General features: G+C 39.1%; 1 protein-coding gene across 1 annotated transcript; it reads right to left on the bottom strand.

The window, feature by feature from the left end:
- Positions 1-4,088: 4,088 nt before the first annotated feature.
- On the bottom strand, positions 4,089-19,716 carry OGFOD1 (2-oxoglutarate and iron dependent oxygenase domain containing 1). The gene is made up of 13 exons (XM_036880975.2): positions 19,455-19,716; positions 17,971-18,116; positions 14,327-14,373; positions 11,860-11,960; positions 10,241-10,357; positions 9,562-9,653; positions 9,262-9,390; positions 8,847-8,960; positions 7,413-7,492; positions 6,852-7,159; positions 5,892-6,014; positions 5,355-5,413; positions 4,089-4,845 (listed from the first exon to the last, which is right to left on the bottom strand). Exons 1-13 carry the CDS (start codon positions 19,606-19,608, stop codon positions 4,684-4,686), a joined length of 1,632 nt encoding a protein of 543 aa, XP_036736870.2. The 5' UTR covers positions 19,609-19,716; the 3' UTR covers positions 4,089-4,683.
- Between the last annotated feature and the right edge of the window lie 73 nt (positions 19,717-19,789).

Below are 19,789 nucleotides of genomic sequence, written 5' to 3'. Positions count from 1 at the left end.
AAGTCCTCATTTATAGGTTACAACTAGCTTTACTTTCCCATTAATTTGATCCTCTTGATAGTAGTAACTCTGAGCTGTTTCTGAGCTCAGGCAAAATGTTTTCTACAGGGCCCTATGGCTTGGTAAGTTATGGTGTGGAGGTTTAAAACCAAGTAGTCAATGACCTTTGCACTATTACAAACTGTTCCCAAGCAGGTAAAGACTGAATGAGAGGACAATGTTCATAAAACATTTTACCATCTTTTTTCCCCTTTCAGAAGTCACCAGCTTAAGGATGAGAAAAACTGGTCATCAGTTCCTTCTCTGTTTTGTTGCGATATTTTTTATCTTGATAGAATCTGAGTGCCTCCTACAAGTTACAGCTCTATTTTATTGACTTTTATTGAAGCTGTAAGTGAACACTGCTTCATTTAAAAGCTAATATTGCAGATACTAATCTCTGGGAGAAAGCTCTAGTTAGTTTTTGAGTATCCATTTAAAAAAGTCACCTTGACCCAATACCACATTAAATTCAGTGTTTTCACTCAGAAAAAAAGAAAAGTCACCTTGCCTGCCCCCTGAGCCCCAAATTCAGGCACTCAGTAGTTTAGACAGTATTGTTTTTATGATTTGCCACCATGTCTGCCTATCCAAATACATCAAGGCTCAGCTCAAATTCCTCTCCCATGTCTATTCCATAACCTTTGTTATATTCTGTGTTTATATAAATCTTAATCCCTATTAAGTGAGAACAGGGGCTGCATCTTAATCAGCTTTATCCTGCCATGGTGGTGAGCCAATGCCTTGAGCATAGAAAGCATGTGTTCTCATGGGATTGTCTGTCCTCAGTAAGCCTGTCAGTAGCTTCAGATGTCACAGAACTAGGAACTTTAAAACTATTACGCAGTCTTAGAAGGTCTTTACAGAATTTCAACATGATTAATGTTTTAAATTTTATAACTAGTGGTTACAAATCTGCCAGTATAGAGTCCTGTGATCATAGAACTAAATTATCTTCAATTTCACTTTGAAACTAAAATACAGTAGACACCCACTGCTGCCTGTTTTGCATTTTGTCTCTTTCCCATCTGGCCCCTGCCCACACTATATCTTCTAGTTCCTGGGTCATCTTTTCTTTGTACAGTACAGAAATCTGCTTTCCTAAAATGATGCCACATGGACAATTTCCAAGTAGTTTTCAAAATTGTCTATGTGGACTGACTTTGTATCCATCAGAGAAGGAATCATCTGTTTTTGTAGAAGTATCTAGTGCAGTAAGGGCTAGCAAGCCTGCCTTGGTGTCACCCTCTACCAAGGACTCTTTAACAGGGTTTGTACCATCTCAGTTTTAGCGCTAAGTATATAAAGGTACTGAAGAGACACTCAGCCAAAACTTCTTGCTGTAGAAATACTGGTCTGGGAGAAGTAGCCCAAGCCTTGATTTTTTTTTCTATATTCTGCAGGAAGAAACCACCACATTCAGTGGAGTTTGGGAGGCATTATAAGCAGGAGAAAAGCCAGGTTCAAAACCAACAGCCTCTTTCTCTTCTAGGGTTTATTTTCTACATGTTTAATATGAGGGATGCTGTTAGATTATCATGGGGTTCTTCCTTAAACATTTAAAAATTTTCCTCCCAATAGAAATGCTAACATGCCCTCAAAATAACCTTATGAAAATGTTAATTTCCATCATTGTTAACATATAAAGGGATTTGTTACGGTAATTTGATGTTAACACATCTGTGGGACGTGGGAAAGCAGTCTCTGTAAAGTTGTGTTCAGTCTGATGATGCTGGAACTTGATACCCATAGGGCAGGCAGCCCAAAAGGGTGTAAAGTTGGTAAGAACAAACTGGAACCCACCGGCATGAGCTGCAGCCCATGATGACATAGTAAAACCTGTGTGTGTTCTTTCCTCTGACCTTGGTTGTGTGGGCATCCTGCAGAAATGGAGACCCTTTATCACAGTTGTTGAAGGAAGATCCAGGTGAAGGAGGAACACGTGCAGGCACAGATGCTGATTCACGCCAAGAGGTGAGCCAGTAGGTATGTGACAATGTGTGAGCTACAAAGTGGCCACTGCCTCATTCTGGCCCTCCCTATCTCACACAAGAATCTGTGGCTCATCCTAATTGGAAACGGAAGGGAATTCTGGGAACTGTAGTGCAGTACACCCACGATGACACATCACAAAGCACCACAGTGGTTGTTGCAGGATGGTGGAATTCCAGATGACCTTTATCAGAATGGACATGTACTATTTATATAATCTGCAGAACTGTAAAGCTATTCCTTTTTGGGGGAAAAAATTTTCCTTTACTAAAAGGAATAAGAATTAGAGGTTCACTACTAAGAATTAATAGAGAAGATGCCATATATTATATAGGTGAAAACCACAGCTTTTACCTGAAAGTATAAAAAAGATGCCCATGTTTAATTCCTCTTTTGCCACTTAACAGTTGTTGACATTGGTTCTAGACCCTAAAAATCAAAATGAAGAATGAAGTACTAAAGAAAAGCAACTTCTCCATTACTGGATATCCTCAGTCCAAGAAAATGACCTGTAAATTACACCATTCTTCATAGTCTTTAAGAGTCGCTGCTGTAGATGATGTAACTGACAGCAACATCAGAGTCTGGCTCTAGAGAGTCTCTCCCTTGGACACCAAAATCCTTTTTTGTAGTGCATGAAAGATTCTGCAGTGTTGATAAACATATTAAGATGACAGAGAAACTAATAAGCACATCTTAACAATTGTGTAAGATTTCAACTCAGTGCTCCAGAATTAGAGGAGTTGAGTGGCCCCTTATATGTTACCTACAGCCACAAGTCTCAAATTATTTTCCAAGCTTGGCACATATGAGAGTTGCACATGCCCAGCACTTTTTCCTGGCCCTCCTGGGGTTACGCCACTGACAGCGTGTAAACTAGAACCTCACCCACCTCTCTGTTATGAAACACATCAGAAAGCGAGTGAGTGAAAGTAATACATAGGGATGACGTTCAGTCTACAGGAACTTAAAAGTCAAGCTTTGAAATTTAAACCATTAGTAACAGTAGCTGTAATTCCACTTGAGTGTCACTACACTATGGTTAAAAATTGTGGTCTCCAAAATAGTATGAATGTAAAATGGTCCATTACCATGTGGGTATGGGAAGACAATATTAAAACTAGTTCTAGATATTTCTTTTTATCTCATCCTTCAAAAATTAGTGTTTGCTTTATAACAATACTGAATATTAGTACATATGTAGAACTTACAGATAAATACCCATCTAAGGGCATGTATGGTAAAACTGACAGGGAAGCAAAGTAAAAAAAATTTGAAACCATAAACCTAAAAGACAATGAAACTCATGTTCTTCATTTAAGTGTAAACTTCAGAAAAGAGTATTCAAGGTTTTAGGGTATTAAAAGAAGGTAAAAGCCCTGTGCTTTTCCTATTAGTAAAACTCAAAATAAAAGCTACTGCAATAGCTAGTAATAAATGTAAAAAAGAAAAAGAGGGAGACGGCATTGGAATGTAATGAGAACATCTTTCAACTGAAGATGCAATGACCCCTACACCCACATGACATGCCCCCACCTCCATCCCCACCTCCCCTGGCCCAGTGCAGTTCAGAGGAAAAGAAGGTAACAAAACGGACAGCCTCTTGGCATTCTGATGTGGCTTTTAGCGTTCAGTCTATTAAAACAACAGAAAAGACAAGCAACTAGTTTTATAGTTGGCCCTACAGTATTTAGAAAAATGAAAGCCACATGTGAGGCTAGAAACATTCAATTACATGGCAGCTGCAACAGGATGGAAAAGCAGTGGACACTTGCAAATGACTACCTGTGGCATCAGCATGCCTTCTTTCTCAACCAGAAGTTTCTTTGGGCCCTGTGGTTTTAGACCAGGCCTTTCCCAAGGGAATACTACTACACATCACATAAGTCCACTGGACTGGGAGAGTCAGTGGAACAAAGCCACAGCCAATGGGACAAGGTGTAACAGGCCGAGCAAGAACAGTATGTAAGGTTCTGTAATTTTCTAAGGTAGTGTGATAAGAAGGGCAGAATCTGCAGTCATTTATGAGTACTAAAAAAAAAAAAAAACACTGGAAGCATGGATGAACCTTGAAGACTTTATACTAAGTGAAATAAGCCAGTCACAAAAAGACAAATAGTGTGTGATTCCAATTATGTGAAGAATATGAGTAGTCAATTCAGAGACAGAAGGTAGAATGGCAGTTGTTGGGAGCTGTGGGAATTACTATTTAACGGGAACAGAGTTTCAGTTTGGAAGATGGAAAAGTGCTGGAGATGGATGGTGGTGATGGTTGCCCAAGAATGTGAATGTACTTAATGCCACTGAACTATACACTTAAAAATGGTTAAAATGGTACATTTTATGTCATGTATATTTTATCACACAATAAAATTTTAAAAATTCACTGAAGAAGTCAATATGGAGAATGAAGACCTAAATGTTAAAGAAAAAGACAAAAAGCCTTTTTTTCAAAAATTGAGATCAGTACCTAGCTCCAAGCTCAAGGTCTGGATTGAGGACAATCATCATAGGCCCTATTTAAGGACAACTATACCTAGTCTTAAGAACAGTGTCACACAGGTCGCCTTGCGGCTCTCCTTCGCTTGATGCCTAGCTCCTCCAGACTTCCCAGGACAGGGAGGGTCTCTTTTTCAGCTTTGTCCAGCCCTGTCATTCATAATAGACAAATGAAAAGTCCCAGAAACCTGTTCTATTCGGGAAGGTTTTCTTCTGTTCCAGACTTCGGTGGTTAATATGCTTGACAAATTTCAGAGTCTCTCTATCTCTGTAGACCAATGCCAAAGAATTGTTTTCTGGATTCACTGTTAGCAGCTGAAATAGGCAAATACAATGACACATTAGAATAAAGGGCTTCTTCTCAACTCTTCAGGGATTCAACTCATCACTTAACAGACAAGTTTCCATGTCAAGTACTTAGACTGGCGATAGAAGAGCCTTTAAAATATCCTTTACTAGAGTGCTATAGCTCTGGCTCTCAGGACATTTTCTGACAATATAGACATTCCAATATATACCCAGAGAGGTTTTGCCCAGTGAGTGCATTTATTTCTTACTACATTTAAAGATTCATGGGAATGTACTATATGGCTTTTAATTTATTTGGAATTTCTCAGTAGGGTAGAATGAATGCACAATGATTAACCTTTAGCATCTTCATTCCATGCTGAGTACTTTCTACTAGAAACTGGAACCACTGCCAAGCAGACCAACATGGATTTATCAGCTAAAGACACTGGCAGAAGGTCATATAAATTGGATCTCTAAAGAATGACAGCTTCTTTGAAACTAAAAAGGGTAACTTACTATGACAAGCAACTTACCTCTTCATCCTCACCCTTGGTAATGTAGGAAGTAAAGCCACCATACTCTGGCTCCCAGCCTTACAAAAGGAAAAAAACCACATTCAGAAAGCTCTCATTGCAAGAATTACATCATCCACTTATATCACTGATCCCTTGCTGCTTAAAACTAGGGGACCTGGGAGTTCAGTATAGTAACTAACTTTATGACTTATGAACCTGAGTTCACCATTCAGTCAACACTGTGTAAGAACTGAAAACTGAGAGTTAAATGTCAATTATACCTGGAAGGACAATTACATATAGGCTGTAGATCTGGGAGGATTGCTTGGAGGGATATTATGGTCTGTTCCATCTCCCATGCCTTAGTCACAGATATAAATCCTATTGAGTTGGGAGACTGAAATTCGTGATCCTAAGATCCCCTCCAACATGGAGTTCCTGTGATCTAAGATCCTGGCCAAGGCAAATTCTGAGCTGGCTCAGTTGGAGAGGGTTACTTAGGAGAGACCTACCTTTCTTAAGGAGCCCCTTCACTGCTTCTTTTCTCCCTCTTACCTTCACAGCCACAGTAGAGAAGTAAGTCCAGGGCAAATTCAGTCTTGCTATTGTCATGGATTAAAGTGTAGTGACCAGTCTTCCAACACCTCAGTTCGCCCTGACATGTGGGAACACTTGATTCTAAGAAAAAGCAACAGAAGGCCAGAAAATTTTTTAAGTACCTTGATACCACTGCTAGATTGTAAGGAAATGATAATTAGGAATGACATAGCACTAAAGAGAAACCATTCCCATAAACCTTCAGCTGGCCTACTGCTCCATCAAACCAGCCCGATAATGACTGTCAGAAACAAAGCATGTCTACTTGGGGGAAAATGCTGACTTTGTAGTTCTCTCTTTATAATAAATTCCAGATGGACTATACATTTAGCTGTCAAAAATAAATCGCATCATGAATGATTAAACTTTGTCTACTTTTAATAATTTCCTTCTCCCTATTTGTCCAAATTCCAGCAAGTTTTTCTTAGGCTGTTACTGGTCCTTTGCAGAAATAAGCAGCTCACTGTCCTCTTTGTTATGTTGCTGTGTTTTAGATTAATTTTTGGTGAAGCCAGTCATATTTCTACCATTTACACTACTGTAGCCTAAAAAAATGTAGTAGTGGTTCTTCCTACCTAGAATGCTCTTCCACAGATGTTGTCATTCAGATCTGAGCTTAGACAACAGCTCTGCACATGGGCTTTTCCAGACTGTCCATCTACCTAAGGGCTGCTTGGCCACTGCTCAGCACACAAGCTTACTATACTTTTCTGCAGAGCATGTCTGTGTATACATTCAATCTCTGTCCTCTCCTACTAGAACATAAGCTTCGGGACACCAGAGACCTTGTCTGTTTTGTTTTCCACTCTTAAAATAGGACCTCACATAGAGTAGATGCTCAAGAAATATTTGTTGAATAAATGAATGACTGAATAGTGAATACTTAATGGAGAGTAAGGACAAATCACAATGGCTTACCTTTCTTTGCTTCATCTTCCTCTAGGTCTGTCTGTTTACTGCTCTGCTGGCTATTGTTGCTGACAGCAGCCTGATTATTCCCTGGTTCAGAGGGGCCATGGCTAGTCCCTTCTTCAGTGTTCTCAGCAGCAGAGCCTGTTTCTCCCTCTTTTATGTCTTCCATTTCATCTTCTTGTGAATGGGCCAAGAAGTGAAGTTTCAGGCCCGTGAAGTTGGAGAGCAACAAGAACAGCGCCTCAGAGCGAAATAATTCCATGCAGTCCTTTAGTGTGTCAGGAAGCATGCTTTCCTCAGCTTTCTCATAAAACCTGGAAAGCAGCAATGCCAAGTTGTTCATGAAAGCCATGGGTAAAACTACTAAGAAAAGCTGATCATAATGCTTTGTGCCACTCTCCCTCAATCTTCCATAGCTTGCTAAAGCACACTTTGGTTAGGAGCCCGTTGCTGGATGCCCCAGGGAGTGGACATGAGTGAGCAGGTGTCCCACCATGGAGGTGAGCCCACAGAGAAACAGGCTGGTGCTGATTGTGGAAGCACGGGGCGGGGGGTGATGGGCTCTACCTTCTGTTAGGGGGTCCTTGGGTGCTCCATTTCACATCTCCCTTCTCCAAAGCCCCACAGACTGCTGCAAATTTTTCAGGCTAGAAAATGAGCAAACAGAGAAACAGTTAGCCAATTGCCTGTGATCCCACCCTGGTCCTGCAGGTGCAGCAGCCACAGACCCCTTCTGGCTGATTCCTAAAAAGCCACATGACTTTCACTCCTTTCGCAACAGACCCCCCTAGTCCCAAGCAGACTGGCTACATCGTCTGCATGCTTTAGCTAGGAGACCTGAGTGTCAGTTTGGGCCATTTCCTTAAGTAGTTGTGTATTTCAGTCAAGTTCCTAAACCTCTCAAATTCCTCCATTTATAAACCGAAGATAAATATAGACTCTAAAATTCACAAGATGTGAGGGAAGAAAATTAAACTCCCTAACACTCAATGTCATTACAATGGAAATCTCTGTGTAACAATACAGGTCCTAGGCCTCAGCTCATTTTCTATTTAATCAGTATTCTAAATTTTAAAACGCCAAGCACAGCACAAGAAGCTGATCAGTCTCCTGAAATGTTCTCCACAGGAAGCTTTATATGTACTTGTTTAATGCAGTTTCCTGAGGAGTGTTCTGAAAACAGTAGTCCTACCAGCTATAAAATTCGAAAAAGATCCCAAAGCATGGTTTAGGAAAACTGAATTAAATAGGGTAAAACAAGTTTATTTACTATAATACTTCTTAAATTCTTTACAATGTTAATGTCAGCTACAAAATTCCAAGAGAGAGAGATAGCATGTAGTGTCTCAACCTTTCTTCATGGAGGAACAGCTCTTGGGACTGTGATTGCACAGGTCCCAGGGTCAGTTGTGAAGCACCAAATCAGTATTTATGTGATCCCGCTTGGCCTCACAACAATTCTTCAGGATGGGCAAAGCAGGTATTATCTCAATTTGATGATGAAATAAAAACTCAGTCAAGAGAGATTTCGTGGTTTTCTCAGGTTAGTAAAACCACAGAGCTAGGACATAAGGGCTTCTGACTGCTGATCTAGCTCTCTCCCTATAACGTGCTGCCTCACCATTGTCAAACATTCATTAATGGGTGTTGATGAATCATAACTGTCTATTATTGAAAGTAACATTAAGTACCATATTCATCCAATGGATAGGAAGGGAACTACACACAATTCGCTCTCAGTGTAGAAGCTTCTGTGTGTGTGTGTACCATTAAGATTCTAGGGAAGTGAGGAATGCCCAAGGGATTCTTAACCCCCTAAGCATACAACTGCTACCAGTGTTAGCTACTGGCAACATTTCTATATTTTGAAAAACAGGATGACATAAACATGAACAAAACAAATAAAAAATACCCAAAAGTCTCTTAGTGAAGCCTAGTCACCTACCCAAGAAGAAGACTTCTTGCCAAACAAGATACAAAGGACAGGGTATGCTGACCTACCTTAAGGAACTCTTTTAGGAGAATTTCAGACTGTTCTTCAAACTCTTGTTGAATTTGAGCTTGGTAATCCATGTCCAGATAAGTAGGGTTAATCCAATCATACAAAATTTCATGCTTACAAAGAAGCCACAGATGGAAAAGGTGAGTTAGTAATTCCTATTGCTTTTGTTCCTACATCGTTTCACACTAGTAAAATATATGCAAATCCTTATTTTATAATTTTCTTCTTGCTAATAAACATAAAGTGCTGGAAAACTTTGCCTAAGAAAGACACTATCAGAAATTTAAGAGAAGTGGAAAGGCAAGCTCAATGTCTAGTTTCATGACCAAGAACAGCCACTTTTAAAACCAGAAAGACAAATGATGATGCTACAGCTTCTAAGATAAGAAGGCGGCAACAGGAATTGATCCTTACATCTTGCGGGATGTGAGGGCTCCGAGGTATTAGAGGTTCAAAGTAGCTGGGAGGCCTGGTCAGTGAAGGACCATGAAACCATCCACTTATAGACAAACGTGACTTTTCTTCAGATAGGACTTCAGACACCTGAAAGGACGAGAGTGGCACAAAGCATAAGGAACCAGATTACCAGCCACACTAATTTTAGGATCCTTCATGTTAGGTGTGAAAACAACCTGGCCAGTTAAGTCCAAAAGGAAGTTGCCACTTTAAATAATGGGTGACTAAAAAGCTGTATTTGTGGCTTACAATCTTTACCTGGTGAAAGGATACTGGAGACACTTCAAAGAAAACCAGTGTGTTCCATGAAGGGATTAGAGACTTGACGATGTGCTTCGGCTGAGAGTGCTCTGTGCCAGGAGAGAACACATCCATAAATGTGGTGTCATCATTTACTGCTTCCAGACTGTCTCATTCCACCTTGACAAGTCCCCAATTTCTAAGGGTATCTAAATGTACCCTTCAATCCCCAAATACCACCCCCTTCAATCTGTTTCATTCACTTGTTAGTTCTGTGTCATTCACTTGTTGACATCTGTTCTTACCACACCATCCATCTATTAGGATGAGGGCTGGAACAAGTTCTGAAAGTTTTCTGGAATCAACCTCAGGTTTAAGTTAAAAATAAACCCTGACTTCTGTCAAATGGACCAGTCCTGGCAGACTCATAGCCATGGGCAGCTTTACATGCTATCTCTCCATACTCAGTACTCAGAAGCAGAGTCTGATGATTCCCCATCTTAAGTCGAATCTAATTTATCTTTGGAATGAAGATTATTTCAAGTACAGTTTTAAGGGGTAGTTGTCAGAGCTGGCATTAATTCTTCCTGCAGTAGTCTCTACACTGAATGGCTTTCATCTCTTTTGAGGAATAGAGATACCATGTATAAGAACTCAGAAATGGCTGTTGGAGTTGAAGAGCGCACACTTGTCCTACCATCAACATTGTACAGGTCCAGGGTGCCTCCCAAGCTCCTGTCCCAGGGAGGGACCAGGTAAAGAATAAAGGCGATCCGGCGGCCTTCCAGCTCATCATCGTGGCAGAGTAAGGCATCTGCAATAGTTCAATGTGCACCTTAATGTCTCCGCACAGACAAGCAGCTGACCTCTGATCCTGTATTCACTATCAGTCCATCTGACAGTCATCTGTAATTTCAGCTCCTCCAGTGTTTGAAATGATATTTATTTCTCCCTTTTATAGAAATAAAACTGTTACTATAGAAAACTCTTAAAAACACTGAAGTGCACATACATAGATAGACCCAGAGATAATCCTAAAATCTTTTTGAATATGTCCTTCCAGTGTTTTTCCTACATATGTGCATATTTTTGAACAGTGGTATCCTATAGCGGTTGTTGTATGTCCTGCTTTGTTTGAATTACATGGCAAGTGTTTTTCCATATCAATACATACACTTGTCATTACTCTTAATGGCTGCAGAATTATCCTATTATATGGATTATGAATTACCTCCCTACCCCCCTTAACAATCTTTTATTTGTTAATTAAGCTGTTTCCATTTCTTGTCTATTAAGAAAGAATGCTTTAATGAACATCGTTATACACAGATCTTTCTGCACTTCTTCCTATTTCTTGAGCTAAACTTCTAGAAGTCAGTAGGTGGGGCTGAGCAAGGTAAGCATTTGTGCAGGATAGGAGAGAGGGAATGCTATGGTGCACGGAGATAATTTACACATGGAGGGATCATTTCAATAAATAAATACACTGAAAATAACAAAAGCCAGGGTTCTCATGGTTGAAGAAGGGAATTACAGATTTGGAAAAGGAGAAATCTAGAATAAACCCTATGATGTTGATTGGAACTGGAGGAATCAGTGTGAATTCAGATTCCTATATACACATATGTAGATATAAATATAGGTATATATTTATATAGATGCCTACATATCTACATTTATCTAGATATCGAAATACACAAAAATGTAAATGTATGTGTATGCATATATGTATGTGTGTACGTGCATACGTATATTTACTACCTTCTTCCACTGAAAGGATCTGGGAGCAGTGACATCCTAATAGCAAAAACACCTAGAGTATAGATTTCGATTTTTAAGTATCATTCCTCACTAAAAAGAACTAGGGTTCTTTGGAAGAATGGCAACCTCAGGTTTAGAGCATGGAAATATAAGCCTGGAAAAGTTTTGTTTTGCCAGAAAGTAAGATTCATTAAGAATGATAAAGATGTATCAAAAGGACACAGAAGTCAGTTTAAAGGGGCTTCCTTTGATCAAATCAGGAATATGAGCATCAGTATAATAATTGCATCTGATTATAGCCCATTATATGAATGGCAATCCATAATTTCATACTGATGTTGATAAATGAAAAAAGGGGGAGAGGTTAAGGTGTTCTTTACAGTAGAATGACAACAAATAGATGTAGAAGAAATGTGCCAGTGTGCCCAAATCCCAGATCCTAATGCTACGCAGGGACACGGCAGTCTAGGGTTCTGGTATACTGATGCTATCTTTCCACCACTGCGTAATTAAAGCCTTTAAATCTTACAGACATCAGGGCTTTATCTGTCTTACCTGAGAATTCATATTTAGCACAGGACATGTCAATGGCTGATTCTAGGTCAATCTTGGAAGTGTCAGAAAGCCAAGCCCGGAAATCTTCAAACAGAATTTTCCTAAAAATATAAACAAAATAATTTGTTATGCCACAGTGTGGGCTCCATTTGGATCTATGCCACAACTATGTTTTCCTGGATGTGGCAATTTTAAAAAATGATCCATTCCTAAGAATGTTCTTCACATTAAACTTGCATAGTTGAGGACTAACTGTGTTGTTCATAAGTAATTATCAAGACTCCAGATTGATCCCCTAAGATTTTAATACCAAATACCTTTTTATACTATACATTACTCAAACCAAAAAATTCCATAAAATACTGTGCTTGCATAGTCCGACCAGAAGTGCCCTGTTAACTTTTAAAGGCAGAGTTGCAAATTACAGAGAACAGGCCAGTATAGCAAACTGCAGAACTAGGCTTCAGATACGGGTGATAAATATTTTTGCAAACTCTTAAAGCTTTAAGCAACTAATATAATCAAAGCTTTAAATCCTTCTTTTACTGGTAACATCAGCTTCCACACATTTATACCATAAAAAGTTCATCCTCTAGTCACCCTATGGAAGTGTCAAAAGGACAGGATTGTTTTCTGTCATCGTTCTCGTTTATTAATTGTATTCATGAGAGAAATCATAGAAACCAGCTGGGAAATTAAAAAGATTATTTTTCTATAAAGACCAAGGACCTCCATCTCTCATACCATCTGGCTCTAACCCTCTGGGTATAGAATGTAACTCAGTCCCACAGGTGTTGTGAAGGAATTAGATAATGTCTTAAAGCATGGTAATCTCTGTGGGGAAAAGAGAGGTCTAAATAAATATAAAATATTACAAACTACAGTCAACACACGAACAATACTTCAAGATTTGGAAAAAAATAACCACCTGTGTAGGCTGCCACCACATATAGAAATGTGGCAGAGAAAAAAAAAAAGAGAAAAGATAACTTGTACTGTATAGGTGGAAAATAAACAGCTGTTACAAAGTTACATGTGTTTCTTGTAGCAAAAATTGGAAAAAAAACCCTGTATAAGTAAAAAAAACTGTTAAAAAAAAATCCTGTAATCCTACCAGCCAGATTGAAACATGCCATTCTTCAAGTCTTTCCTTTGTATGCACATAGATATCCAAATATACGTCTTTTTTTTTTATTAAGGTATCATTGATATACAATCCTATGAAGGTTTCACATAAGCAACATTGTGGTTTCAACATTCACCTATATTGTCAAGTTCCCCCCAACCTCACTGCAATCATTATCCATCACAGTAGATGCTATAGTCATTACTTGTCTTCTCCATGCTGTACTGCCTTCCCTGTGACCTACCTATATCGTGAGTGCTAATTATAGTGCCCCTTAATTCCCTTCTCCTCCCTCCCTTCCTACCCTCCCCAATCCCTTCCCTTTGGTAACCACTAGTCCCTTCTTGGAGTCTCTGAGTCTGCTGCTGTTTGTTCCTTCAGTTTTGCTTTGTTCTTATGCTCCACAGATGAGTGAAATCATTTGGTACTTGTTTTTCTCTGCCTGCCTTATTTCACTGTATGTCTCTCTTTTTAAATGGGATCACACTGTGTGTGCTATTTTAATTTTTTTCCCTCTTAACAAGTGTATTTCATCAAGTCTAACATGCCTTTGCCTGTAAGAAGTATCATTATTTTATATATCACTTAAAAAGTTTCCAATTAAACTAGGACACAGCACTAACTGTGTAGGATTCTAATTGTGTAAGGATCTCAGATGTTAAAATATTTAAAAAAATCTTAGAACTGATGAAATGGGGTATAACTTTACCATACTTGTGTTAGAATTTAAACACATCATACTCAATAGTTGTATACTTTTCCACTTAATGCTTTGTACCATTATACATAAATCCCAATGGGTTGCCCTTTAATTCATATATATAATTTTTCACTATAATAAATGATGTTACAACAAATAATCTTCTATGGAATCTCTGAGTACATTTTAAATTATTTTCTCAGGATAAATGCCCATAAGTAGAATTATATTACAAAAAAGATAGCATAATTTTAAGATATACCTTTCAAAATTGTCTTCTAAGAAAGAGTGCAGCAGTGTATAAAGGTATCTATATTTCTGCAAAAAATGGGGTTTTTGTCTTTTAATATTTGCCAACCCAATATGTAAAAAAATAACTCCAGTGTTAATTTGTTTCCTGATTACTAACAATGCTGAACATTTTATCACTGAGAACTTGGGCCTGGGAATCAGTCTTGAGTTTATACCTTAGCTCCCTCAATTTTACCCAGGAAGCTTTGAATAAGTTGCTTAATTTCTCAGTCTGTTTGCTGCTCTACAAAATGGGAAAATAATATTAGCAAAGATTATATGACATAACATTTAAAGCACTACTACTCTGCCTGGAACATATTAATCACCCAACAGATATGGTTGTTTACCTTAAAGCACAGATGTGAGGCTCTTTTCTCTTCTTGAAATCATCAGACTTGGTCATGAAAAAAGAAAAAAGGATTTCTTTCACATATTAGACACACAGAGGAGAGTAGTTCAGTGAGCACTCTGGCAGGACAGCAATGTGGTTAAGAGCCTGGACTCTGGGAAGCCGAACTGCCTAGGCCTGATGCATGGCCCCTCCATTTGCAGTTCTGTGACTTGGGCAAGTTACTTAGTCTCTCTGTGCTTTATTCACGTAAGAAACACTTAAATAGTTGTTGCAGTGGGGCTTATATTCTTATTGAGGGGGACAGACAATAAACATTAAAAGCCATCTATTAGTATAAAATGTGCATAGGAAAAAAACAGCAGGGTGAGAGGGACTCCAGTGTGGAGAGTAGGAAAGGGTTTGGTGGTTTAAACAGGGTGAAGCTGACTTGAAGGACGTTGGGAAGTGGGCCAAGGGAATATCCAGGAAAGATGACTCAAGGTCCTGAGTGTGAAAGCATGTTTGACCTATTCAAGAAAGCAGAAGGAGACTATGTGCCTGGAGTGCAGGGCGCAAGGGGGAAAGAAGTGGGAGGTGAGGCCAAAGAGGTAATGGGGGCCTTAAAGCCATTCTGTGTGCTTTGAAGGCACTTTTACTTTTAGAAAGTAATGAGGAACCATTGGAGTTTTTGAGCAAAGTAACTCAAGTAACATGGCCCCTTTTAAATTTTTAAAAATTGAGACAAAAGTCATGTACATAAAATTTACCACCTTAACCATCTGAACGTGTGCAATTCAGTGGATTTTTAGTATATTCATGTTGTGTAACTATCACCACTTTCTAATTGCAGAACATTTTCATCACCCCTAAAGAAACCCTGTACCCATTAGACAGTCACCCCAAATTCTCTTAACCCTAAGCTCCTGGCAATCACTAATCTACTTTCTCTCTATATGTATGTATTTGCCTATTCTGGACATTACATATACATGGAATCCTGTAGCATGTGGTCTCTTGGGTTTAGCTTCTTTCACTTAATATGTTTTCAAAGTTCAACCATGTTCCAGCAGCATTAGTACTTCATTCTGAATAATATTCTGGCTGAATAATATTCCACTGTATGCTGATGCTGCATTGGCTTATCTGTTCATCAGCTGATGGACGTTTGGGTTGTTTCCACTTTTTGGCTATTATGAATAATGCTGCTATCAACATTTGTGTACTAGTTTTTATGTGAACATAATTTCAATTCTCTTGGGTCCATTTTCGTTTAAAAGAACATAATGGCTGTGTGACTACATAGGGTAGAAGTGGGGAGAACAGTTCATACACTAGTACAGTAGTACTAGTACTTATGAGGGACAAAGATGGCTTGGAACAGGTGTTGGCTGTTGGCAGTGGAAGTGGATAGAAGTGGGTTTCTCTGGATATATTTTGGAGGTTAAAGCTGCAGAATTTCTTGTTAACAGGGTATAAGGTAAGAAAGAGGATTCAAAGATGACCTCAAGGCTTTTAGCCTGTGCCAGTGGGAAGACTAAGTTGCCATGAACTGGGATGGGTAAAATTGCAGGTAGAGCAGATTTAGGGGGAGAAGATCAGGAATTTAGTTTTGGAATCAAGTGTGAGACGATATAAATCCAAGAGTAGAGGCAAAGCCATGCGGCTCCCTGGAAATCTGCTTAGAAGTGGTCGAAGGGCAAAAGCCAAGAAGTCAGGTACAAAAGGAAGACCTACCAAAGGAAATTAAGCCTCACAGTGAGGCTGAAGGAAAACCAAGAAAGCATGGTATCCTGAAAGTAAAGTGAAAGAAATGTCTCTAGGAGGAAGGAGTAATAGAGTAGGCCAAATGCTGATGAGAGGTCAAGTAAAATGAGGCCTGAAAACTGATGACTGGATTTCTAATGTGAAGTTGTGACCTTGACAAGTTTTAGTTTCAGTGTTGCAGGTGAAAACCTGATGACAATGGGCTTAACAAAGAATGGGAGGAGAGGAATTTGAGGCAGCACAGACAATTCATAAGGAATTCTACCGTCAAGGGAAGGAGAGGAATGGGGTGGTCATGAAGGGGAAAGTTAGCTCAAGAGAATTTTTCTTTTTAAAGATGAGAACAGCTTTCTTTTGTTTGTTTAAGGGAATGATCCAGAAGAGAAGGAAAACTGATGCAGTTCCATCATCTGTAAAACAGGAATAGTAAAGTATCTTCTTCATAAGACTGTTAAGAGGATTTTATGGATAAATATAAAGCACTTGGCATGGAATAAAGCATACATTCAATAACGCTTGCTTGGAAATATATACACTAGCAGGCAACTTGTAATGACACACTTGGTTGCAAAAGGGTTGGAAGATGTCATAGACCCAACTGTCATGTCAAATCATACCACAGGCAAAGAAAAAGGGATGTAAGTGACGTCTGAAGGAATAGGAGACTGAAAACAGGCTTCATATTTACTGTCATGGAATGGATAAGTTCAGTCCCAAAGTGAACACAGTAAAAATTATTCACAGCAGAGTTTCACAGAACACCCAAGGGATTGAAAGTAATGATTTCTTTTTCTTCCTCATCACCAAGGCCCTTTTCATTATTTTGCCTCTCACTGACTTCATAGTTAGAAGTATTTTTATCTACCAAACTGCATTAGTTAAAAACTACCTTGATTTCTCAGTTTTAGCAATCAGAGATGCAGATAGTCCTAAATCAACAAAAGAGGCCCAGTGTTATCAAAGCTGATATAATTACAAAGGCAGACGACTGTGATTTTTAATTAACCTATCCAACTTTATTATGGCTAAAAGTTTAATTTTCATTAGATTTTCTGAATTACTAAGAGTCACATCATGCATGTATTTAACCTGGCAAATTAGGTCTTATGCATAAGCCCAGAAATAGATTGGGAGAAACAACGGACTAGACAATTAACTTTAGCGTAAAAAAATAAAAGCGAGGAAGAGAAATCTGTTGTTTACTCTCTGGTCCGAGATAAAGAGAAATCAAGGGGAAAACGCAAAGAAAACAAAATAATTCATCTTTATTGTTTTTGTTTTTTTTTGTGATTTTAAGGGCTGATGTCCTTGGGGTTTTATAGAGGCTTTCCAAGAGTGGGGAAACCAATGACTTATATTTCTATACATAGATGAGCCCTGTCTTCTAGAGTAGAAAAACCAGCCTTGATTTTGGGACAGTCTTTTCTGTCAAGTTACATTGTCCAATAAAAAAAGAACGCATCTAAGTCTCTGTAGGACATGCTGCAATGCAAAACCATACAGCAGTACATCAAACCACCAGACATAAACTCAAACATTTATCAATGTACAACTCTCTTTATCATGGCACTCCCAAAAAGCAATGTAACCCTTTTGTTTATAATGTATTTACATATTGGCTTACTGTACCTCTTGATTATCTGTCACCATCACTATTGGACTTTAACATCTTACAGGGCAGGACCTGTCAAAGACTACCATATAATAATTACAGCACCTAACACATCGTTAACACTCAGTAAGCTTATGTTAAATGAATGAATGTATTTTAACAACGTCTAGTAAAGGACCCTCCAAGGCAAACCCAATCTAAAACCTCAGGTCTAAAGGTACAGAATAATTTAAATATAATGAATTTCTGAAGTGGAGGAGCTAATATAAAGGGGGCATAAATACCTGCTGGAACTTATATAAATCGTTATACTTTTCATGGAAGTCTAAGCTCAAAAGTTCCTTCTGAAGCCCTTCCAAGAAGTTCTGGCTTGGGATGAAGTTTGGGATCACACAGTGAAGGAAGGGGTCCATGTCCATGACAATGGCTTCTGTTGGAAAGAAAACATTATTTACAGTTTTTTTCCCATTTTTGAATGGTTGACCCCTGGTGAGCACAGCAGAGAGAATACAAGAGGAGATGGTCAGGAACTTTCAGAACATAGTATCTAAAGCCTAAAATGTGGGGAAAGAATTACAAGCTTCTCCTTTTTTTCTTTACCCATTCAATACTACATTGTAAAGATATTATGCTTAAAATATTAGTCCTTAAAGTGAGTACAGGTGATGCCACTAAATTAAAGTTCCTTTTTTTTTTTGAGTTTTTATTTTTATTGGATTATTGTTCAATAATTAATTATTGAATTGAATGTATTTTAGGGTTTTTATTTTTATTGGATTATTGTTCAATAATTAATTATTGAATTGAATGTATTTTAGAGTCTTTATTCATATTCCCCCAAACTTAAAGTGAGAGTATCAAGTTAAAAATGAGAACAGCAATACTGACTGGCAATTTTTCTTTAACCCTGCTTTTTCTTTCCCCAAGTTAATGCTGAAGGAAGTTACATATACTTAAAAAATCAGTTCAAGCATAACCTCCTCTAATTCCTTAATCTTTTACCTCAGTGTTTTACCCACTGCCTCTGACGGTCCAAATCAGGGCCCCACTACCCTAACAGTAACAGTAATAATAATAACCACCATAGGTGCCAAGCATAGTAGGGCTTCACATGCACCATTTCATTTCATCTCAACTATCACTATCTCTATCACTATTTCTATTTCACAAATGAAACTTACAAGTCTTTGAGTGTACAGGGCTTGCACTTTACACTAAGTTATCATTTTCTATGACTCACCTCTTCAAAGCACTTACATGAAACAAAAATCATGGTAAACTTTAGAAGGGAAGGCATGATGCATTAAGCAGAATTCTTATCCTATACGGTCATATTTGAAGCTGAGGCTGGAATTGTTCAAAGGATCCTTCCCTTGGTCAAGACACGGTTTAGTTTCATAGGTCATGTAGCTGATCGATAGGTGTGTAAAAATGAGTAAGTTCAGGTGCCTGCTATCTCTGGCAGCTCACAACAAATACTCTGGCTACACTACTTAGGGACAACCAAGCATTACGGAGGAACTATGAACCTATATGCCCTCTACTTCCCGAAGCTCTCGGGCCTACATTTCCTCCTCTTCTCAGACTTCTAAAACCAAACAGAACTTGGAATGTAAGGGGGCAGCAGGCCACGTTTGGAGATAGCCATAGTCACTCTCTCCAGGAGTCTCTCTTGTGGCCCCGTGCCCAGGGCTCGGCTCGAGAGGCAGGGCTTTCAGAGGCCCCCAGAACCCGCGCGGGTGGCTCCCCGTTCAAAGCACCAGGTTACCGTGACGGAACGGCGTCCTGCGGCTCCAGGCCTCAGCCACTTGCTTCTTTAAGGTTTCCTCCATGACAGCGGCCGAAAACTCCGCCATGACCTCCTTTTTTCCTTTTTTCCCTGCCCGACCCGGGCGGGGCTCAGCCGGCCGTTTCCCATTCATCTCCTCACAAGCTACAGACCCACACCACACTATCAGGCAGCGACTTTCCTATGGATACTACAGTTCCCAGAACACCCCCTTTCCCGTGTTCCCCAGCACCCCCAGTAGGAAGTACCGAAGTAAGAGGAGGCGGAATCCTTACAGCACTTACCAATGGAAGCTCCAGGTGTTTCGGCAATCC

Source organism: Manis pentadactyla, chromosome 15 (genome assembly GCF_030020395.1).
Source record: "Manis pentadactyla isolate mManPen7 chromosome 15, mManPen7.hap1, whole genome shotgun sequence".
NCBI lineage: Eukaryota > Metazoa > Chordata > Mammalia > Pholidota > Manidae > Manis > Manis pentadactyla.
Note: the sequence above shows the minus strand (reverse complement) of the source record. Positions and strands in the feature narration are given on the sequence as shown.

Bases quoted from the DNA above. Each gene is read 5' to 3' on its own strand.
- OGFOD1 (XM_036880975.2), bottom strand. From the start codon at position 19,608: ATGAATGGGAAACGGCCGGCTGAGCCCCGCCCGGGTCGGGCAGGGAAA. The intron at 10,358-11,859 runs GTAAGACAGATA...GAACTATTGCAG, and splicing joins TGCTAAATATGAATTCTCAG to ATGCCTTACTCTGCCACGAT. The intron at 4,846-5,354 runs GTAAGTTGCTTG...TGCCTATTTCAG, and splicing joins CCAAGGGTGAGGATGAAGAG to CTGCTAACAGTGAATCCAGA.